General features: G+C 37.0%; 1 protein-coding gene across 1 annotated transcript in view; it reads left to right on the top strand.

Moving 5' to 3' along the window:
* Positions 1-21,260, top strand: part of trh (trachealess) — a 59,034-nt gene extending 37,774 nt beyond the window's left edge. The window contains exons 3-9 of the mRNA XM_067790868.1: positions 5,376-5,443; positions 7,307-7,598; positions 7,814-7,935; positions 16,498-16,691; positions 17,238-17,344; positions 17,537-17,684; positions 17,755-21,260. Coding sequence (XP_067646969.1) covers positions 5,376-5,443; positions 7,307-7,598; positions 7,814-7,935; positions 16,498-16,691; positions 17,238-17,344; positions 17,537-17,684; positions 17,755-19,162 — 2,339 coding nt within the window. The 3' untranslated portion in view covers positions 19,163-21,260. The remainder of the gene's footprint in view (positions 1-5,375; positions 5,444-7,306; positions 7,599-7,813; positions 7,936-16,497; positions 16,692-17,237; positions 17,345-17,536; positions 17,685-17,754) is intronic.
* The last annotated feature ends 226 nt before the right edge of the window (positions 21,261-21,486 follow it).

Here is a 21,486-nt window from a genome sequence, read left to right as displayed (position 1 = left end):
GCATAACATGGCCTCCTAGCCAGCGCAGCCGGTGCGTTTTAATTCGCTGGAATATGTGGACGTCTGCGTAGAGCTCGTACAGCTTATCATTAAATCTTCTTCGGTACTCGCCATCGCCAACACGTAGAGGTCCATAAATCTTTCGAGGAACTTTTCTCTCGAACAATCCCAAAGCCGCTTCATCTGCTGTTGTCATGGTCCATTCCTCTGCCCCATATAACAGGACGGGTACAATAAGTGACTTGTAGAGTATGATTTTCGTTCGCCGAGAGAGGACTTTACTTTTCAATTGCCTACCTATTCCAAAGTAGGATTTATTGCCAAGATTGATTCTTCGCTGGATTTCAGTGTTAATGTTGTTGCTAGTGTTGATGCTGGTTCCCAAATAAACGAAGTCTTGTACTATTTCGAAATTATGGCTGCCAACAGTAGCGTGGTTCCAAGGCGCGTATGCGCTAACTCTTTGCTCGATGACAGCAGGTACATCGTTTTGTCTTCATTCACCATCAAACCCATCTTTACCGCTTCTTTTTTTTATGCATAAGCTTGTGTTAAACTCATCTATAAGAAAAACTGCTATGTGTCGGGGCTTTAACAAACCCTGATGAAGCTACTTCCAAATGTGTTATTTGTTTTTTATACTCAGCTGAGCAGAGCTCACAAAGTATATTAACTTTGTTCGCATAACGGTAATCCGTAACGGCATAAACTAATCGAGACAGATATAGACTTCTATATATCAAAATGATCTGGGTGAAAAAAGAAATTCATTTAGCCATGTCCGTCCGTCTGTCCGTCCTTCTATCCGTCCGTCCGTAAACACGATAACTTGAGTGAATTTGGTATGTAGGTTCCTGGGCGCTCATCTCAGAATGCTATTTAAAACGAACGAAATCGGACTACAACCACGCCTACTTTTTCGATATCAAAATTTCGAAACACCGAAAAAGTGCGATAATTCATTACCAAAGACGGATAAAGCGATGAAACTTGGTAGGTGCATTGACCTTATGACGCAAAATAGAAAATTAGTAAAATTTTGGACAATGGGCGTGGCATCGCACACTTTTAAAAGAAGGTAATTTAAAAGTTTTGCAAGCTGTAATTTGGCAGTCGTTGAAGATATCATGATGAAATTTTGTAGGCACGTTACTCCTGATACTATAGGTATGCTAAATAAAAAATTAGCAAAATCGGATAACGAACACGCCCACTTTAAAAAAAAAAATTTTAAAGCCAAAGTTTAACAAAAAATTTAAAATCTTTTCAGTATATAAGTAAATTATGTCAACATTCAACTCCAGTAATAATGATATGGTGCAGTAAAATACAAAAATAAAAGAAAATTTAAAATGGGCATGGCTCCGCCCTTTTTCATTTAATTTGTCTAGAATACTTTTAAGGCCATAAGTCGAACAAAAATTTACCAATCCTTGTGAAATTCGGTAGGTGCATAGACTCTATGACGATAACTGTTTCCTGTGAAAATGGTTGAAATCGGTTGAAGCCACGCCCAGTTTTTATACACAGTCGACCGTCTGTCCTTCCGCTCGGCCGTTAACACGATAACTTGAGCAATAAACGATATATCTGAACTAAACTTAGTTCACGTACTTATCTGAACTCACTTTATCTTGGTATAAAATATGGCCGTAATCCGACTATGACCACGCCCACTTTTCCGATATCGAAAATTACGAAAAATGGATAATTCTTTCCAACAAGTGCATGATGACGCTGCGGCCAAGAAAGTACTTCAGTCGAAACAGCAGTTTGGAAAGAGTGGAAGGGAGCGACCCCCACAGAGTTGCGAAGGTGGAGGAAGACTTGACTTCTCATGGTGCTTCCAATCGCCGTCAGTTACCGCGAAACAGGGAAAGCTGGCATGATTTGTTGCGAAACTGCCAAAATCGCAATTAAGTTCCAATTCATGATGAATGATGATGATGACGGATAAGTTGAGATATTTTGACATATGGCGCCAAGATCTATGCAGACAGTACCTATGCGTTACTTCCGGGAGTGTGGACGCTACGTTGACTGTTTAAGTGGTCATATCTTCGTCATCACTGCTGTCATACTCAGTGCAGATCAATGGTTGTGACGCGAAGAATATAGCTGGATGGCATTGCAATTGCTTCTTATGAGCGAGAGTTTTTCCTTCGCTATCTCGCAAAATTGACTTAAACGAGTTAAGATGTCAATGCTTCCTTAACACATAGATACCATCTTTACATACATTTATTTCCATTGGATGAAAAAAAAATACCCGACAAATTTTCTGAACTTGAATTGAAAATTCTGAATTTAAATTGGAATTTCTAAACTTGCATTGTAATTTTCTGAATTTGAATTGTAAATTTCTGAATTTAAATTGAAATTTCTGAGCTTGAATTGTAATTTTCTGAACTTGAATTGAAAATTCTGAACTTGAGTTGTAAATTTCTGAACTTGAATTGTAAATTTCTGAATTTAAATTGGAAATTCTGAACTTGAATTGTAATTTTCTGAACTTAAACTGGAAAAGGTGTAACTTGTATGTGTGTTGTATATGTGTATTTTTCATTTTTATATAGGAAGTGGGCGTGGTAATTAACCGATTTTGTGATAGATAGTCAAATACAGTTTTTAAGTCAACCTTGCGCAGTTGATCATGTAAAAAAATTTTCGCAGTGTAAATATATGACGGAAATATCTCGTAAAGTATTGAAATATCACAGAATTTAATTTCTTTTTGAAACAATATTTACCTTTTGCAAGAGTATTAGTCGCGGTCAGAAGAAGTAGTGTTTTGAATTTCATTACAATATATTTCTTTAAATGACAGTTATTAAAAAAAAAACGTGTGGTGATGACCTAACGGAAAAATAGGCTGACGAATAGGCCGAGGAATGGATGAACAATGCTAGCATAAACTTTCTTTTTCGATTGAGACTACCGAATTTTCCGGTTGACTTACTAGGATATAAAACAAATCGCTAGGCGCTACCACCGATTAAGACGATACTGGCTACCAGACAAGTTTTTGTTTTTTTTTTTTTTTTTGGTTTGGAGAAATTCCACGCCCCCAAAATGCCTCTCCCATGGTTGGGACACAGTAATGAAAACTGTTTTCCATATTTGTTGCAGAATTGATTTTCGCACATATGTACGTATGTTTGTCTTGTTTTCGGTTAAATATTGCGCGACTTTTACTGCAAATTATTATTAATTATTAACATTTCGACTATTCGTATGATTCAAGTTACTGAATCGCTTGGGATCAAAGCTTTCCTGATGCGTTCAATAGTATTATTTGACTTTAAGGGTTGCAAATAAGATGTGTGATGTATCCGCAGGTGGATGTGTAAAACACCAGCGCCCATATTTGGAAGCATGTGTTTCATAGGTATCACCTTTGTTGGTCATTCCCTTAGAACAATTATCTAGTGATGACCTAACTGAGAACTAATATATGTAAGTAAGTTTGTAGATACGTCCATATAGGAAATAGATGATTGACCTTCAAGTGGTGCATTTCGTGAGTGCTTTGTTTTCTATATGTAGATATACTGGTAGGATAACTGCATAGCCGGGGCATATGTATATCTAGTAAAGCTTCTAATATATATTTTAAATTCAGTGCTGCCGAAGCAATTCTAAACCAAATGCAACCTTACTTTCCAAATTTATCTAATTTTCTTGATGAGAAGAAAAAAGCAGAAAATTTAGGTAAAACCAATAATTTAATACAACTCTCCAAGGTAGAACTGGGCCATGACATTGATATTGGAGTACTAATATGACAAAAATGGTACACATGGCTTCAAGCAATCAATGGAAATAGTCGTGATATGAGAAGCATACAACTACATACGTATAGTGGGTCCCAGGGCATATGCGAATAGATGGGAATGAAAACTAAATAGGTCACATTCCTCGAAGCTTGCTCCGTAATCGTCCCAATTACATAGATTGAGGGAGATTAAGAAAGGCGAGAGTTGCACCTGATCGACCCAGCGGGAAAGGCATGGCCCGAAGCGCCGGGATGTAAAGTGTGGAAGATCTTGTGTAGGTCTTACAACCTAAGACTAACAAAGCAACTCATTGTGGTCATTCAAAAAGGAGGACTGTAGATTTATGACGGAAATCCTGCCTTCTACCGTCGTATGCCTTTAAATTTGGCTTAGTCAGTGAAAGCAGATGTAGGCAGTGCTCTGCGCTTGCCAGGCTGACTCCATTAGGGTCGATGTACCCCCCTTTGAGGAAAACAGCTCAATAGGAAAAAGAGGTCCAGTTTTATACTCAGACCAAATATGGTCTCATATCTCCCCCGATTTCGCTGAAATTTTATATTTTTTTTAACTAGAAAGTGGGCGCGGCTGCCGTGGTGTGATGGTAGCGTGCTTCGCCAACCACACCGAAGAAACAAGTTTTTTCAATTAGAAGAAAATTTTTCTAATTTTTTTTCGCCCCTCGGCAGTGTTTGGCAAGCACTCTGAGTGTATTTCTGCCATGAAAAGTTCTCAGTAAAAACTCATCTGCCTTGCAGATGCTGTCCGGAGTCGGCATAAAACAAGTAGGTTCCATTCCGCCAATTTGTAGGAAAAATTAAAAAGAGCAAGACGCAAATTGGAAGAGAAGCTGGTCCTAAAATCTCTTCGAAGGTTATATCTCTAGATTATTTCGCCATTTAAACATATACACGGGAAGGATTATATATGAAATATACTACATATTCTGCCGTCCTAAAAAAGAATGTGAACTTAACTTGATCGTAGCTTTGGAACATACTGTTATTAAATTTTGATTGAAAATAAGTATTATAATACTAATTTGGTTGTGATCTTTCTATATATGAAAAAAAAGTTGAAATTTGAATTCCTCAAACGCGAATTTGACGCTTATGTAAAGGACTAGTCTTCGAAAAAAATGCAGATACCCACATTCCTTATTAAGATCGCAGTATTAAGAAAAGGTTTCAACAATGCTATATCACCTTAAATGTTCCAAACACGATTTTTCAATTTTTTGTCAATTGTGACAGACTGTCGAAGGATTTGCCCAACCACAACCGAGGAGTTGAATCAAATTGAAAAACATCTTTCATCTTAGATGTGGCATGCCCGCATCTAGAAAGCTTTTTTTGCCTTAATCTCATCTTTTGAATAACATTATATGTAATAGGTACTCCCACAAGACAAGGCTTTCGTTGATGTGGCTCCAGATAAGCTGGGTGAGACGACGTATAAAGGCTCCTTTGTTAATTAAATGGCTCCTCCAATTTTGTCCCTAAAACTATAGGGAAGTATGTAGTTGTGCTGTTAAAATAACAACAACAAATTTATAAACAAGCATATCTTTTCTACACAACTTTATTTTTTTTTTTATTATAGGTGCAGCTATTCGTCGAAGTCCTGCCGTTGATTTATTCGAGCAACATCAAGGCACTCACATATTACAGGTCGGTATTATCTTATTTCGACTAATTAAACTATTATAAAAATGGTCTTAGATGTACTATTTACAGACCGAGATTGGGACTATAAGTTTTATAAAAATATGTATTTTAATATTTAATTTATATTTTAGTTGAGACTTTAATGAAGGAAATCCGATATCCGATATCAAAGACCTTAAGTTGTTGACTATGTGCATTTATTTGCATAAGAAATGTAGTCAAATGTCGCGCCCTATACATCTGCTTACATAGGCGGGTTCTGATAAAAATACTTTCTTAGCCGGAGCATCCTTTTCCATTCACATAATACGGTCTATTTGATTCGCTGGACTATGTCGGTGTCTACATAAAGTTCGCACAGCTCATCATTAAATATTCTTCGGTACTCACCGTCACCAACGCGTAGAGGTCCGTAAATATTTCTCTCGAACACTCCCAGAACCGCATCATCTGATGATGTCATGGTCCATGCTTCTGCACCATATAGCAGGACGGGAACAATAAGTGACTCAAAAATTATGGCTGGTAACAGTGGCGACGTAAATAAACGTCGTCAGCATACGCCAGTAATTGCACGCATCAAATTAAAGAAGCCGCACAATAGGGCATCACCCTATCTGTGAATTCGCTTAGTTACGAACGGCTCGGAGAGGTCCTTCCCAATTCTGGCTGAGCTGATGGTATTGCTCAACGTCATTTTACACACCCATATAAGTTTTGCGGAGAAACCAAATGCAGACATAGCGGCATATAGGGAGCTCCTTTAAATCGACGAGAGGTGGTGTATGGTGTATCAAACGATTTCGGTTGTCATGGCGCACTATACGCCAGCTCAAAGGTAGCCGCTTTTAGCTGCACTGAACGCTCTAGAGATCTCCATTATAAATTCCAGGCCATAGATATATTAAAGGAAATGAGAAGGCTTAGCAGAAAGAAATGAAAGAATAACCAGAGTCGAAGAAGGCATACACCTACGAAAATTGTACGTGTAAAAAGCTCAGACAATTTCAAGAGCTACATGGAGGGACTATAATAAAAGATGAACAAGGGGTCTACTGAGTGGGTCTAACGCCGACACCGACAAACTTATAGCGGTCTGCCCCGATCATTGGGCTTTAGGCATCCATGCCGAAAAGATGGGTATTCTGCATAAGGACTACTGCAGAAGAAGCTGGAACACTTCCAATTTTCTTCGGAAGCACCTTTTCTCGAAAGCTTTTTTTCAACCCAGTCTACTATACATACTTATCATCCGTCATTTCCAAAATTAATTATAACCGGAATTATTCAGAAGCTTTTATTCTAAGATTTTGAACTGGTGAATGACATAATCCCGACTTACGAAATCCCTATATACAGAGTATCGAAACATATAATCCCGTCACGACCAATTCCCGACAATTCACAATCCCAACACGACCAAATCACGACAACTTGTAAATTGGGAAATCACACATGATATAAAAAATACACATTCGATATTATTGTATTATTGTAGACATCTCTGCCCAACAGCATTTACCCGATCCAACACCGGCTACGCAATACAAAGTGCTTCTGCGCAGAACAATTTTCTGCGTATGTGTAATAATTGGATTGGGTGTTGTCGGGATTTGACCTATTCGGGATATTATGTTGTCGCAACTCTGTCTTTTATGGGATTTTTATGTCTGAATTGTGTCTTGTCGGGATTATGTATTGTTGGGATTATGAGGTGCACCCATTTTGAACAACATAACAATGGGGCAATTCGTTTACAGTTAAATTCTTACATTACTCCACCACTCAAATTTTGAAGTTTTCTTTGAAATATGTTCATATAACATCTATGTATAATTTTGTTGCATTTTGCTTTGTAACTTTCAGTCTCTCGATGGATTTGCATTGGCTGTTGCCGCAGATGGTCGCTTTCTGTATATATCGGAAACAGTGTCTATTTACTTGGGTCTGTCGCAAGTTGAAATGACAGGAAGTAGCATATTTGACTATATCCATCAGGGTGATCATGCGGAAATAGCCGAACAGCTAGGGTTAAGCTTAACCAATGGTGGTATGGCAGGTTCTGGTAATGGCAATGGCACTGGTGCTGGTTTGGCATCACCGACTTCTGGTGCGTCAGATGACGGCATTGGTACACACGGCACGAACAACCCCGACGGTATGTTCTACCTACTAAGTATTTTATTTACACTACTTTAGTTATAAATAGGAAAAATGTATGCGAAGTAGTATTCGAGTATCTGACATGCATAAGCAATTATGTACGCTTACATGTGTATGATAGGATACATATTTACATATATGTATGTACATAAGAATGCATGTATCATTAGGTAGTGTGCAATTAATTAAAGTTTTCCTTTTGAAATTTAGTATCTTCACAAATGACTGTATCATCAACCAGCGGCTATAAAGGTTACGAGCGATCCTTTTGTGTTCGTATGAAGTCGACACTTACTAAACGAGGCTGCCATTTTAAATCATCTGGTTATCGGGTATGTACGTAATACATAACATAAATATGTCCAAGCACATTAAGTTCTACCCATGGTCTAGTAGATGATCTAGTATATATATATATATATATACATTGGTGTTTATTTTCTTATAGTTATGAATGTATGTACCTTTTTTGATTTATATGTAGATATGTTTTATATATAAGTAGTAGTGGTAAAAGGTTTAAATTTATTGCAGTAAAAAGTAAAAATGTTACCTTGGTATATATACATATGTATGTGAGTACCAGAGCCTGCTACAACAACAACAACAGTACCAGAGCCGCGAAAAATGAGTCCCATTTGTAAAGCATTCATACTAGATTAACGTATTACTCTTACTACAAATTATAAATGCATTAATTTTTTTAAAATTAATTGACAATTAATTTGTTATTTGTATTGTAGAAATATAAAACAAAAATAAATTCTACAAGAATACATCCATACATATAGATAGGAATGCAAAAGCGGATGAACTAGCTAAAAAGGGCACATCCCTCGAAGCTTGCTCTGTACGTCCCAATTATATTGGGCGAGATTGAGAGAAGGCGTGGACCCAAACGTGGGCCGCAAAGTATTGTAGATCATGTGTAGGTCTTACAACTTTAGACTAGCAAAGTAACCCCTTTCAATAAAAAAGACAGGACTGTAGACTCATGACGGTCCTAGAAAGCTTCTGTTTTTGCCAAAAGGATGGAGTTATTTTATTACATAGGTCCGGGTTTTTGATTAAACCTAACCCAAGCTTATTTTATTATTATTAAATTATGGGAGCATATCTCCAAAGCACTTCGTACTGCCGCCGAGGAAAAAATTTGTTACCGTCGGCCACGAAAAAACAACTGGTACGATGTCCCCCCGGCCGATTATGACGAAGTTAGAATAGCAATAACCAGGTTGAAAAACAAAAAGGCCGTGGCCGCTGATGGATTGCCTGCGGAGCTATTCAAGTACGGTGGCGAGGAGTTGGTAAGGCGCATGCAGCAGCTTCTTAGCAAAATATGGGCGGGCGAGTGCAAGCCCGACGATTGGAATCTAAGTGTTCTTTGCCCAGTCCACAAGAAGGGGGATGCTGCAAAATGCACCAATTAGTATCGCATATAAGGTCCTTTCAAGTGTATTGTGCGAAAGATTGAAGCCCACCGTGAACCGGCTGATTGGACTTTATCAGTGCGGCTTCAGACCTGGTAAGTCTACCATCGATCAGATTTTCACAATGCGAAAAATCTTGGAAAAACCAGTGAAAAGAGAATCGACACACATCACCTCTTCGTCGATTTTAAAGCCGCCTTCGCTATGCCGGTATGTCTGAATTTGGTTTCCCCGCGAAACTTATACGGCTGTGCAAAATGACGTTGAGCAACTCCATCAGCTCAGTCAGAATTGGGAAGGACCTCTCCGAGCCGTTCGAAACTAGAGGAGGTTTCAGACAGGGTGACCTCCTATCGTGCGAATTCTTTAATTTGATGCTGGAGAAAATTATACTAGCTGCAGAACTTAACCGCACTGGAACAATATTCTATAAAAGCGTGCAATTACTGGCATATGCTGATGACATTGATATCATCGGCCTAAACACCCGCGCTGTTAGTTCTGCTTACTCCAAACTGGAAAAAGAAGCGGTAAAGATGGGTTTGATGGTGAATGAGGACAAAACAAAGTACCTGCTGTCATCGAGCAAAGAGTCAGCGCATACGCACCTTGGAACCACGCTACTGTTGACAGCCATAATTTCGAAATAGTAAAAGACTTCGTTTATTTGAGAACCAGCATCAACACTAGCAACAACATCAACACTGAAATCCAGCGAAGAATCAATCTTGCCAATAAATGTTACTTTGGACTAGGTAGGCAATTGAAAAGTAAAGTACTCACTCGGCGAACGAAAATCATACTCTACAAGTCACTTATAGTACCCGTCCTGCTATATGGGGTAGAGGCATGGACCATGACAACAGCAGATGAAGCGGCTTTGGGATTGTTCGAGAGAAAAGTTCTTCGCTTAGAGCGTTGGCGATGGCGAGTACCGAAGAAGATTTAATGATGAGCTGTATGAGCTCTATGCAGACATCCACATAGTACAGCGAATTAAAACGCAGCGGCTGCGCTGGCTAGGCCATGTTATGCGAATGACTCCGGCCAAGAAAGTGTTTCTATCCGAACCCGCCTATGGAAGCAGGGGTAGAGGGCGGCCCCCACTCCGTTGGAAGAACCAGGTGGCAAACGATTTAAACTCACTTGGTGTGACCAATTGGCGCCGGTTGGCGGAGCGAAGGAGGAACTGGCGCGCCTTGTTTGACGGCCATAACCGTTTAGACGGTTAAATGCCAATTAAGTAAGTAAGTAAATTATCTTAATTAAGTTATCTACTTCTGGCCTGCCAAAGGCACTCTTAAAACATTTTTGTACTCGAGATTTTACAAAGTACTCTACTCAACAAACAAGATTTCGGTGTAAGTATTTAGCAACCCATACATAAAGATGGTCCGAAGTATCTGCATTAAACTGTAAAATGGAGATTTCGGGCCCTATAGTCCAGATTTTAATGTAAATCTAAAACTCGAACCAATATAAATAAAATAAATAAATAAAAATAAATGATTGCAGATCTTAACAACTACTAAAAAACGATTACTTATTTTAACCCCTTAATACCTGCAGGCGGGCGCCAAGGCGTGCAGGCGTACCACATGGAAGATGCTGCGTTAGGTATCGGGAAAAGCAACATCAAAAGAAGAGTTTTTTTTCTAAACGAAGTCGGCACTTGGCAGTGGTTTGGCAAACACTCCGATTTTTTCCGGCCATAAAACAGCTTCTCTGCGAAAATTCATCTGCCTTGCAGACATTGTTCAAAGTCGCCATAAATCATATACATAGGTCACGTCCCCCCAATTTGTATGCAAAATAAAAAGAAGGACGACGCAAATTTGAAGACATGCTCGACCTAAATCACTTCGGTGGTATATCGCGCCAAGTATTTATTTTTTTATTCTTAATACTTGCGATATTCATTCCTAAATACCACTTCCACCTTCTTTAGTCTGAACATTGTAATCGCAATATATATCAACATATATTTTTGGTTTCGAAATGCAAAAAAGCTAAATAAAATTACATTTTGCCCAGCTCTGGTATGCGCCTACGTAATTACTTAATTAACGTATAAGAAATTTTAATTTTGCTTCAGTCATACATATGTATGTACATATGTATGCACATACATATATGTAGTTTATATATTAATATATGTAGTTCCAAGTTTTTTTTAAATGAGTTAAATTTCATCCGAATGAAAACAAATAATAAGGCAAAATGAAAAAATCAAAATTAACTAAATTTAAGTTTATATTTTTTTTGCCATCCCATTCCCCGCTTATCTGCAGGCAAACGATCAATCGGTCAATGGCGGTAAAAATGGTAAACCAATGGGCACAAATTATTCGGTACGTATCAATTAAAATCAGAAGCAAAGTATGCCTCACCACAACTCTTTTGGGAGAGTAAAATAATAGTCCACTATCTACATGAATTCATATTTTGTAAAACTTAAATGATTAGTAATGCATGAGTGTTTTCGTTAATCTAAACTTATATTCAATTATTTTTTTTTTATTTTTGGTTAAAATGGTTAAATAACTCAAGTCCACTGATCCAAGCTCCGCAATTCCATCTATATGTACATCTTTGCTACGAAAGATCGTAGCCGATTTACATTTATAATTTGTCATTCTCTCACAATTAGATTTTTCGGAAAATTAAGTTGCCATTACTCATACATAGCATAGACTTAAGATATACTGGCTTGACTTCTTAACTTATCCTTGATTTTACTACTTAGCACATAAAATATCGATATACACACTTTCCTCCGAAATAAAAAAAACTCAGATAAATGTCAGTGAAACCACTTTACCAGATTTACCACATTTTTGGCAAAAAATTTTCCAAAACTGTCAACACGTTTATCTCAGAAAATTTCAGAACGGCGCCCATATCGTGTTATACGATCCGTGATCGAAAGCAATTTTCTAGAGTTGTGCTTTTTCGTTCATTTCAGAGATTCGAATCTTTCGTTCTTTCTCTGATGAACGAACAAGTTGTTCTTTTTGTTCATCTGTTCTTTTTTTTAAGCAAATTTGATCACTGCTGCTCGCACTCGCGAAAAAAGCCAACAAGTCTAGATGGGGGCGTGTATCCAGCAATGCTTTGTGTAGGTATATTTAAATGAGTAATGAATAAATAAGTTAATATATATATATGTATAATTAACTTCAAAAAAAGTTACAAATTTCGGAAGATTCAGGAAATTGAAAGAGTACAGACACAAATTGTAAATATGAACTTTTCAAGTTTAATAAATGTAATGATTAGTTTCTTACAAAACATGTTTTTCATAAATAGTCCATACATATATTGTTGTAGCAGTGCCACACACAACACATATAGTACCCATAGTACCAGTGGGTAAGGGGGTAAGAATATACCCGCGGTAGGTATGCCTGTCGTAAGAGGCGACTAAAATACCAGATTCAAGGGGTGTGTAGCGCAACCCTTCAGGTTGGCAGCGCAATATATAGCTTCTCCAAACCTAATTGTCAACCTCACCTATCCGCGGCGAATCGTGTTTCACTAACAGACGAGGCTTTGGCGACCCCAAGCTCCTCATGGAACTTAGGGGTGGGGAGGGAGGGGATGGCCTGAAGGTTTAATGTGGCCACATAATCGTTCCCGAGATGGTCGGGCTAGCACCTTAATGGTGCTGTGGTACCGGAGCGTACCGGAACTGTATCCGGCAAAGGACCATCACATCGATAACACTCCCCAAAGCCTTCGGGAGCAACCTTATCGCTACAACAACAACAACAACAACAACAACAACAACAACAACCACACATATCTTTAGTGTAAGTGGCATCATCGACATCACTGATGACATCGACATTCGTGCTCACTGTGAATTTCTGCGTATGTATGTGTGAATTTACAATGTTCGCGAACGAGAAGAGTGAAAGAATAACATTAGATAAAACGAACTAAAAGAACAAATGAATTAAAAGAACCGAAATCGAAGACCTAGTTCACTTGTTCAGTTGAGAGACCCGGTCAATTGAACAAGTTCAGAACGAAACGACCCAACTCTACAATTTTCTTAATCTCAATAGCTCTTAAACGGTGAATCGGATTAAGGAAATACATATGTAGATACATATCTGAAATAGTTAGATGTTTCTTGTAAACATAAGATACATAATTTATACTACCATATTTTCGAATAGTTTCGATTAGTGACTGAATACCACTTTTACTCAATTGATAACTCTGCAAATGTTAAGATATTTCTAAAAATTATGATAACTTATGGATCTAAAAAGTACTATTTGTAGTTAGTTCACATATGTCATTAATCCGATCCACAATTCCACAAATATTGCGATTTATGTATAACATGAGCTTTGATCACGGATAGTAAAACGTAATATGCGCCGAGTTTACTTTCTTCACTATTATTTAAGTTACCCGAAATTATTTTAAAGCTATGTTTTTGTATTGAAAACCCTGCAGTAAGCATATTTTGGCGACCTCGCTTGAAATTTGTGGGGTACAAGAAATGTTTGGACTTGATTGGAACAAAATCTCCTTTTAAAAATTGAATTACACTCTTTTGGCGAATTACATTTTTAATCATATATGTATGTAATACTCCTATGTTGCTAATAGAAAATGCTCGCAATGTGTTTGGAATTCGAAATCAAAACAAGACAGCCTATAAAATTTTTGTGATTGTAGCAGCATAAGTGTGACAAGAAAAAATTGAAATTTAGGTACATTCGATTATTGAATACAAAAACAAAAACGTTTGAATAGCAATATATGGGCATTCTGATGTTTGGGAATGTACCTCTAGCTTTTTGTAGCAATATAGGAGTATTACATACTTATGTATATGTTTTTAATATAATTTTTTAAATGTATTTGTTCTCAAAAATAAAAATGCCAAGGAAATGTCGAAATAAAGTGTAAAAGCATAAATGGCATTCAAAATGCAACCAACAATCAACAAAATTTTAACTCGAGTGTTTCTAATCGTTGGGTTATCAATTACATGCAAAACTCATTGAACAGAACCGTAAGTGGCAGTGGTCAAGTCAATATTTTTCTGGTATACGTCCAAATTTCTTTATTATGGATTTGAATTTGTTGGACTTTGAGCTTTAGTTCTGATTTTAAAATGAATTTAAACGTCCGATTTTGCTTAGTAAATTTATAAAATAGAAGACTATGCAAACTAAAGTAATGTTTAATATATTAATTAACTAACTTTGCGAATTACCTGATTTGATTGATCAGATTTGAATGTAGATATCTTCCTAAAAATTACAGGTCTATATATCAGGCACGGAAAATAATTATTTTTTTTTTCGGAGTCGAAAAAGTCCTGGTCAAAAAATTGTCCTAGGTGAAAATGTTTGAGTTCCCAGGTATCCCTATAGCAATATCATGTCGAATCATGCATCCTTTTTATTTTTCGAACTTTTTCCATAAATCTAATATTAATAAAAATAATACTTTTAAAAAATCTATTTTAAGTTTTATTATGCAAAGTTTTTTTTATAATGCAAATCAGCCTAAACCAAATTTTTTTTACAAAAACGGACTTGACGAAATGTTGCAGGGTTAAAAATATCAGCCTTAATTTAAAACTTTTGCGAACTACATACACACATGACCATACCAAATTAGGTTTTAATTTCAAACCCCTTTGGTTCCTTATAAAGTTGACCGTGCTTAGTATAGCTAGAATTTTAAACTGTATGATTTTATATACAAACTTACGTATACATTGTGCATTGCCATTATTTTACGCAATTAAAACCATTTAAATATTTAATTTTATTATTATACACAACTTACCGTATTTAGGCCCAGTTTGACTAGAGTTTAACCCTGCCCCTTTGGCCACTTAAACTGAGATGGACATTTAGGTTTGGTTGGGTTGAACTGGCCGTTCAATAAAGACCTCACAAAGACTGAATGCGTTAATTGCTGCCTCGAGATATGGCTACTCTTCCGCCCCTAATAATTGGAACCTTGACCTGGCGAGCGAAGGACAAGAACACAGAACGTGCTCAACCATTTCTTTCTGCAGCTCGCACTATCTACAGCTGCTGTTACTGACGAGGTCTTACTTATAAGCAGTTAGTATACCCATCGTGAGCCTTAAGCCTTCTTTCTTCTGAGATATGAGCCACTTTGTGAATCTGATATTGTAGGTTTTGCACATGATTTTGGAAATTTTGCTGCCCAACGCTTTTGTCCACGCCTTTCCTTCTTGATGAATCATATTCAGCTCCTGTCTTCTTTTAATTTCTCCCAAACGGATTTGTGAGGAATCCTGTCTTCTTTTAATTTCTCCCAGTACGTCTATTGTCGCTTCAGCGAGTGCTGCACCCTCCTTTGCCAACTTTCGTTACCTTCTATCTCTTTATGACCGGGAACCCAGTATACATATATGTATGTATGGTCCAGCCTGAGCGAAGTTTTTCCAATGTTTCTGTTGAGCTCACTTATGCGTATTTTAAAGTATGAAATATTATGCTCCGGCGCCGAAGGTGTTTTTATTGGAACTCGCCTATTGCGGCAGAGTAAGGACCAGGTGGAAAGCGATTTGAGTTCCCTAGTGCGCTTTTTTGGGCGGCCAAAACGGTTAAGCGCTTGATTGACGCAATTTAACTCAAGGAAACTTCTGAAACTTGTATTTCTGTTACTATTGTGGAAATCTTTACCCACTGAGCACTGTGTTTATCTTTAAGACTACATATTTATCTAAAATTTTGTACGACTTTTTGCCACATACGCAATAACAAATCCAATAGTTTATAGTGTGTATGGAGCTTTTCACTGAATCATCTTTTTAAAAATTTAAAAAATAAGAACTAAAGTTTTTAACAATAAATTTAATTACTTTAAAAAATTTTTTAAACCTTTCGGCGCTGATTTGGAAAGCTATTCGAGTGTATTTCTACCATGAAAAGGTTCTCAGCGGATCACATTCGGGAGGAAACATGTAGTCCCAACAATTTGTTTGAAAAATAAAAAAGAATCTCCCCACAAATCTATGTACATACATATTTTATTTGCTTTTTATGATTACTATCCTTATTTTTATTGGTATTATTATTATCATCATCATTATTATTATTACACCGTCGAATTGCCCCTGCCACCCCTCGCTGGCCGCCTGGTTATAAAATAAGACTCCAGGTTTTCAATTCGAGTTGGACAACTTTTCTTGAATTCGAAAGCATGAACGTGGCTGCAAGTTTTTTGATTTTATGACGAATGACATCTGAAACCAAATTAATTTTTTATTAAAAAAAAAATTCAAATCACGCATCTCGTATCTTAGTTTTAAATGTAAGTATGTAGCATAAGAAAGGTCTCGTTTAAAAATTTTTTTCTGAAATGCCATATGTACATATGTATATTAAAATAAATATGCATGCACCTATATACTTAAATGTATGTATATATGTATATGTTTCTTATTCTTTGAAGGTCGTTTTGTTGCTGTGCAAATTGAGGGCGCAGTACACGTTTTCGCACGCACGAAAATCTCAACCACCACTGCTGGGCATGGTCGCCTTAGCAATAGCCTTGCCACCTCCATCGGTACACGAGATACGTCTTGAGTGTGATATGTTCGTAACACGGATTAATTTTGATTTCCGAATAGCGCACTGCGAGCCAAGGTAGTTTTCAAACTTAAACTGGGTTTTTCTATATTACACTATAATATCAACTTCACACAGAAACTTAATCGAATCACAATTTTATTTAATGAAATAATTAAGTTTTTCTTTTCACACAGGGCCACTTGTTCATTAAGCGAATATCTGTCAGCAGCCCCAACAAAATATTGAAAAAATAGTTAAAATAAAGACAATCAAAATAAAATCCATGCGCAACTACTCATAACAACACCCAACCAAATATGTGCCTATTTTTGAAAAAGCCATATTTTCTTTTGTAATTTCGAATTTATTTCGTGTTTTTCTTTAGTTCGTAAATTATTGAAAATAATTTATATTTGATCGTCACCTGCCATCACAAAGAAACACAAACCAGATTTTTTACTCAATTAAGAATTCGTATTTTGTATGGAAGATTGAGTTCAATAAGGACATTCATTAAGCCTCTGTGTGAAATTGACATAAGCTCTTTATATTAAAGGAATAAATATTATTAAATATTATATAATATTATGCAATAACTATTTTCTCTTTCTATCGAAAAAGGGTATCAGAGCTACTAGATTACAATCCAGAGGATCTTGTTAATAAGAGTATGTACAGTTTATGTCACGCCGAGGACGCCATTCGATTGCGAAAAAGCCATATGGATCGTGAGTATCTTTCTGATAAATATTTATGCTGTTAATACACACAGACGGACACAAAGTTTTTGGAAAATAATATTTGTATTAGCTGTGCCCCCCTCTATCTTTACATAATAATTCAGACAAATTTTCTTACTTTATTTATTCCTACATACTTACTAACTAGTAAATGCTAAATATATAATTTATGTTTATTAGTGATAGAGAAAGGCCAAGTCCTAACCGGTTACTTTCGATTGATGAACAAAATTGGCGGTTATACTTGGTTGCAGACATGTGCAACGGTTGTTTGTAGCACAAAAAATGCGGACGAACAAAATATAATATGCGTCAACTACGTTATCAGGTGAGTTCCTTTAAACCACGTTACATACGCAATCAATTCTTTAACCAATATTTTTTAAACTTTTTTGTAGTAATCGAGAAAATGAAAATCTAATATTGGACTGTTGTCAGCTTGAACCTAGTGTGGACTGTATTAAACACGAAGAGTTAGGGACTGATAAGAATTCGGATTCTCCGAGCGGTGATCCGGCGCCAGAAGGGCAACCCGGTGTTGGAAGCGACACAAAGGCTTCATCGCCCAAACCAGATGGTGATGGGCATAATCAGCGTTCACGTGGACGAAGTTCAAATTCTACAGCTAACACGAACGCTAACAACCTATCTTTGGTGAAGGATAGTCCAAGTAGTGGAGGTGTTGAGATGGAAAATGCCACGAGATCTTTGCCTGTAACTGTGACAACACCGGCCACCACACCTAATACAACAACAACAACAAAACGCAAACGTAAAACCAAAGCATCCATACAATTAGAAGAAAATACCGAAATAAATCCTGTGAATATTCCTACTGTCGATACACAACCCCAAACGAAGATACCTGCCATGGAGCGCGACCATGCACCACGTAGTCGGTTGCCATCAACGGTTGAACAATTGCCACAGCAGCAACATGGGCAACTATCACAACAACAGCTGCAACAGTCACAACAATCCCAACAACAACAGCAACAACATTCTGAGGCTTCAGTGAAAGATTTAGAGAACGCCATGTCAAAGCACTTGCCCTCATCTATAGTGAATACCAGCGAAGCCAACCCAGCAGCTACAGATTTTAGCACCGATGCACTGTTAAAACAACAACAGCACGAAAAAAGTAGCACAATTCAATGGATCGGCACACCGCACTATCAACAACCTGCTCCCATGCCAGCTACAGCGCTATTGAGGCAACTCTATGCTAATCGTGAAAGTGTCATAAGAGCAACTGCAAGACAAACACCAACTGGCGTATTTTATGGTGAACAACAAAACGGACCTTTGCCCACACCGCCAGGTAGTGAATCCTCATATGACAATCACCAATATCTACAACTTCATCCCGCGGCCCATCCACAAAAGTCATCTTCAGATGCATTCACGAATTTGGTATCAACATACGGTGGATATCACAGCTCAATCGATTATCATAACGCAATGACTCCACCTAGCTCAGTGTCCCCACGTGACACCACAAATTCATTAAATGCAACCAAAGCGACCTCACACAACTCAAATGGATACGACTATACAGACTCGTTACGACTTCAATATACGACACCAAACAATCCAAGCGAAAATGGTGGTACACCTTCTCTGCCCCTCAAACCACAACCTTACTCAGCCGCAGCTGCTAGCATGCACCATCCGCACTCATCTGGAGATGGTACCAGCATTACTTATAGCAATCTTGATCAGCCGCAATATTTTACACCGCATTCTAGCTTCCATTTATATCACAAAGGCGCAGCCACAAGCGGTTGGTACTCAACACCATCATAGGTCAGCCTTCAGGACTGCGAAATGCAGCAACAACTAGAGACTCAGCAAGAACAACAAGTTCGTCAATCTCAACTGCATCCTAAAGAAAGCTGGGACATTGTAGGTGCATTGGGCAAAGTTGCAAGAATGTTTTTTAATGCTCGAAGAGGAAATTAATATTAAGAATACTTTTTCACACATACAGTGCATATATACATATGTATGTGATATATATACATATGTATGTGATATACATACATATGTCACCGCGACACTGATGCGATTGTGAAGTGCCAAATTCTCTTTAAGTCCATGTTTTTAAACGGTTTTATTTAGGTTGACTTGACAGGCTGCACGGCTGCACGGCCGTTGTGAACGAATTTTGTAATTAAAATTTAAGTAACTTCCCGATAAGCTACAAGCTTGAAACTTGGAATATAGTTCAGAATCCGATGACAATGCAATAATAAGACAAAAATCGTCGCTAGGTGGCGCAAGGATAGAGATATTCACAAAAATTATGTGTGGTCCGATGTGTCTCATATTTGTAACAAATAGTACATACAGTCTGGTAGAAGTGACATCAAAATATTTTGGAGTTGGAGCAGAGACAAGCATACGTGGCGCAGAGTCGAGTAAAATCTTTGGAAGGATTATGTATAGAGGACCTAGATTGTAACAAATTGTCAGGAAAGAGTCCTGTGATAATGAGTCACTAAATGAACTAAATAGAATGAGAAATAATAGGCAATTAAATAAAGACTAAAAACTTGTATATAAAATAATTTAAAAAAAATTTTAAGTTGAACGGTTTTATTGAAGACAATATTTACATGAAATAATAACAATACTAAAAGCTAGAAAATAATTAGGCAGGTCCTAGGTACTAGTCATCACACTCCTCATCAATCTAAAGCGTTTATCAGGCAATTAAATAAAAGCGTTGGGCGTGTGAAATTTCTAAAAATGTGAGGCGTAGCATAACCTGATTAAAGAAAGTTCAGTTGGTCTTATATATGACTATCAATAGAAATTCAACGTCCAACGCTTTTATTTAATTGTCTGATCAACGCCTTAGATTGATGAGGAGTGTGATGACTAGTACCTAGGACCTGCCTAATTATTTTCTAGCTTTTAGCATTATTATTATTTCATGTAAGTATTGTTTTCAATAAAATCGTTTAACTTAAAATTTTGTTTTTAATTATTTTATTGTTTGTTGTAAATGCATAAACATAAATACGCCCACATGTGCAAATGTGAAAACATAGGAATTCTGATGTTTCTCTGGTGTAAGAACTATAGCAAAATATGTTACTTAGTGCCATTTCACAAGCCTTCTGTTAACGGTACCATGTTAACCCTTTACTTACTGAAACTTCAGTCTGACCTACGTAAACAAGTGGAAGGTTTAGGATTATTATTAGTTTACTATATTCATAGAATTCAATTGAAAGCTTAATGACTTTTTGTAGCTTCGAAATTTCATACTCATTATTTAGATATTGCAATTTCATTTCACTTATTTGGAAATTATTAGTACAATAAGACCATGAATCCAAGTTTGCGGTATTTAGAGTTAGGTGTAATGCATTATAACACCAGCCTTCACTCACAGCCTAACTCAGCTATAGTGGTAATGAATTTGAACAATTGTTTACTAACATTTAAAAGCTGTTAGTGAAAGTATTTTTAGCATCAGCTTAGTGTAAAAAAAAATGTCTTCACTCATTTGGTGGAGTGGAGCATATAAAACTTCCAATAATTTTTATTTTTTTTTCACTCAGCTGAGTGGTAGGAAAAAAGTTAAATGATTGCAATAAACTGTTTAGTAGTAGTGGAGAAATCTGGGGAAAAAATGAGCACTCAACTCTTTCTAATATAGTGCAATGCCAATGAAAATGTAATGCAATAAATAATAAAAGTTAGTGCACTACCGCCTTAGGCTCAGTAGGAAGTGCGAAGAAATATTTCCGGCTGTTTAAAATGAGCACTGCTTATCAGAATTGGGATTTCAGCAGAGGAATGCAATCCATGAATAACACTTTTGGATTAAAGCCTTTATTTCATTTTTTGGAGTAATGAATAATAAATAATTTTTTTATCATTTTCCTTTTTTTTGACGGGGCCGGGGGCGGGACATGTTTATACTGGCTCCGAATGGCATCAACAAGACAAGTGAACTTTCGCTGAGAAGCTTTTTATTACGGAAATACACTCGGAGCGTTTGCCCAACCGATTACAATCTTTTTTTACTAATTGAAAAAAAACACTTGGTCTAAATGGCTTGTTGACATTGTTCAATTATATAATCAATTTCAACTGCATAAAAAAATAAATTGCGA

This window comes from Eurosta solidaginis, chromosome 5, assembly GCF_040869045.1.
Source record: "Eurosta solidaginis isolate ZX-2024a chromosome 5, ASM4086904v1, whole genome shotgun sequence".
Classification (NCBI taxonomy): domain Eukaryota; kingdom Metazoa; phylum Arthropoda; class Insecta; order Diptera; family Tephritidae; genus Eurosta; species Eurosta solidaginis.
Note: the sequence above shows the minus strand (reverse complement) of the source record. Positions and strands in the feature narration are given on the sequence as shown.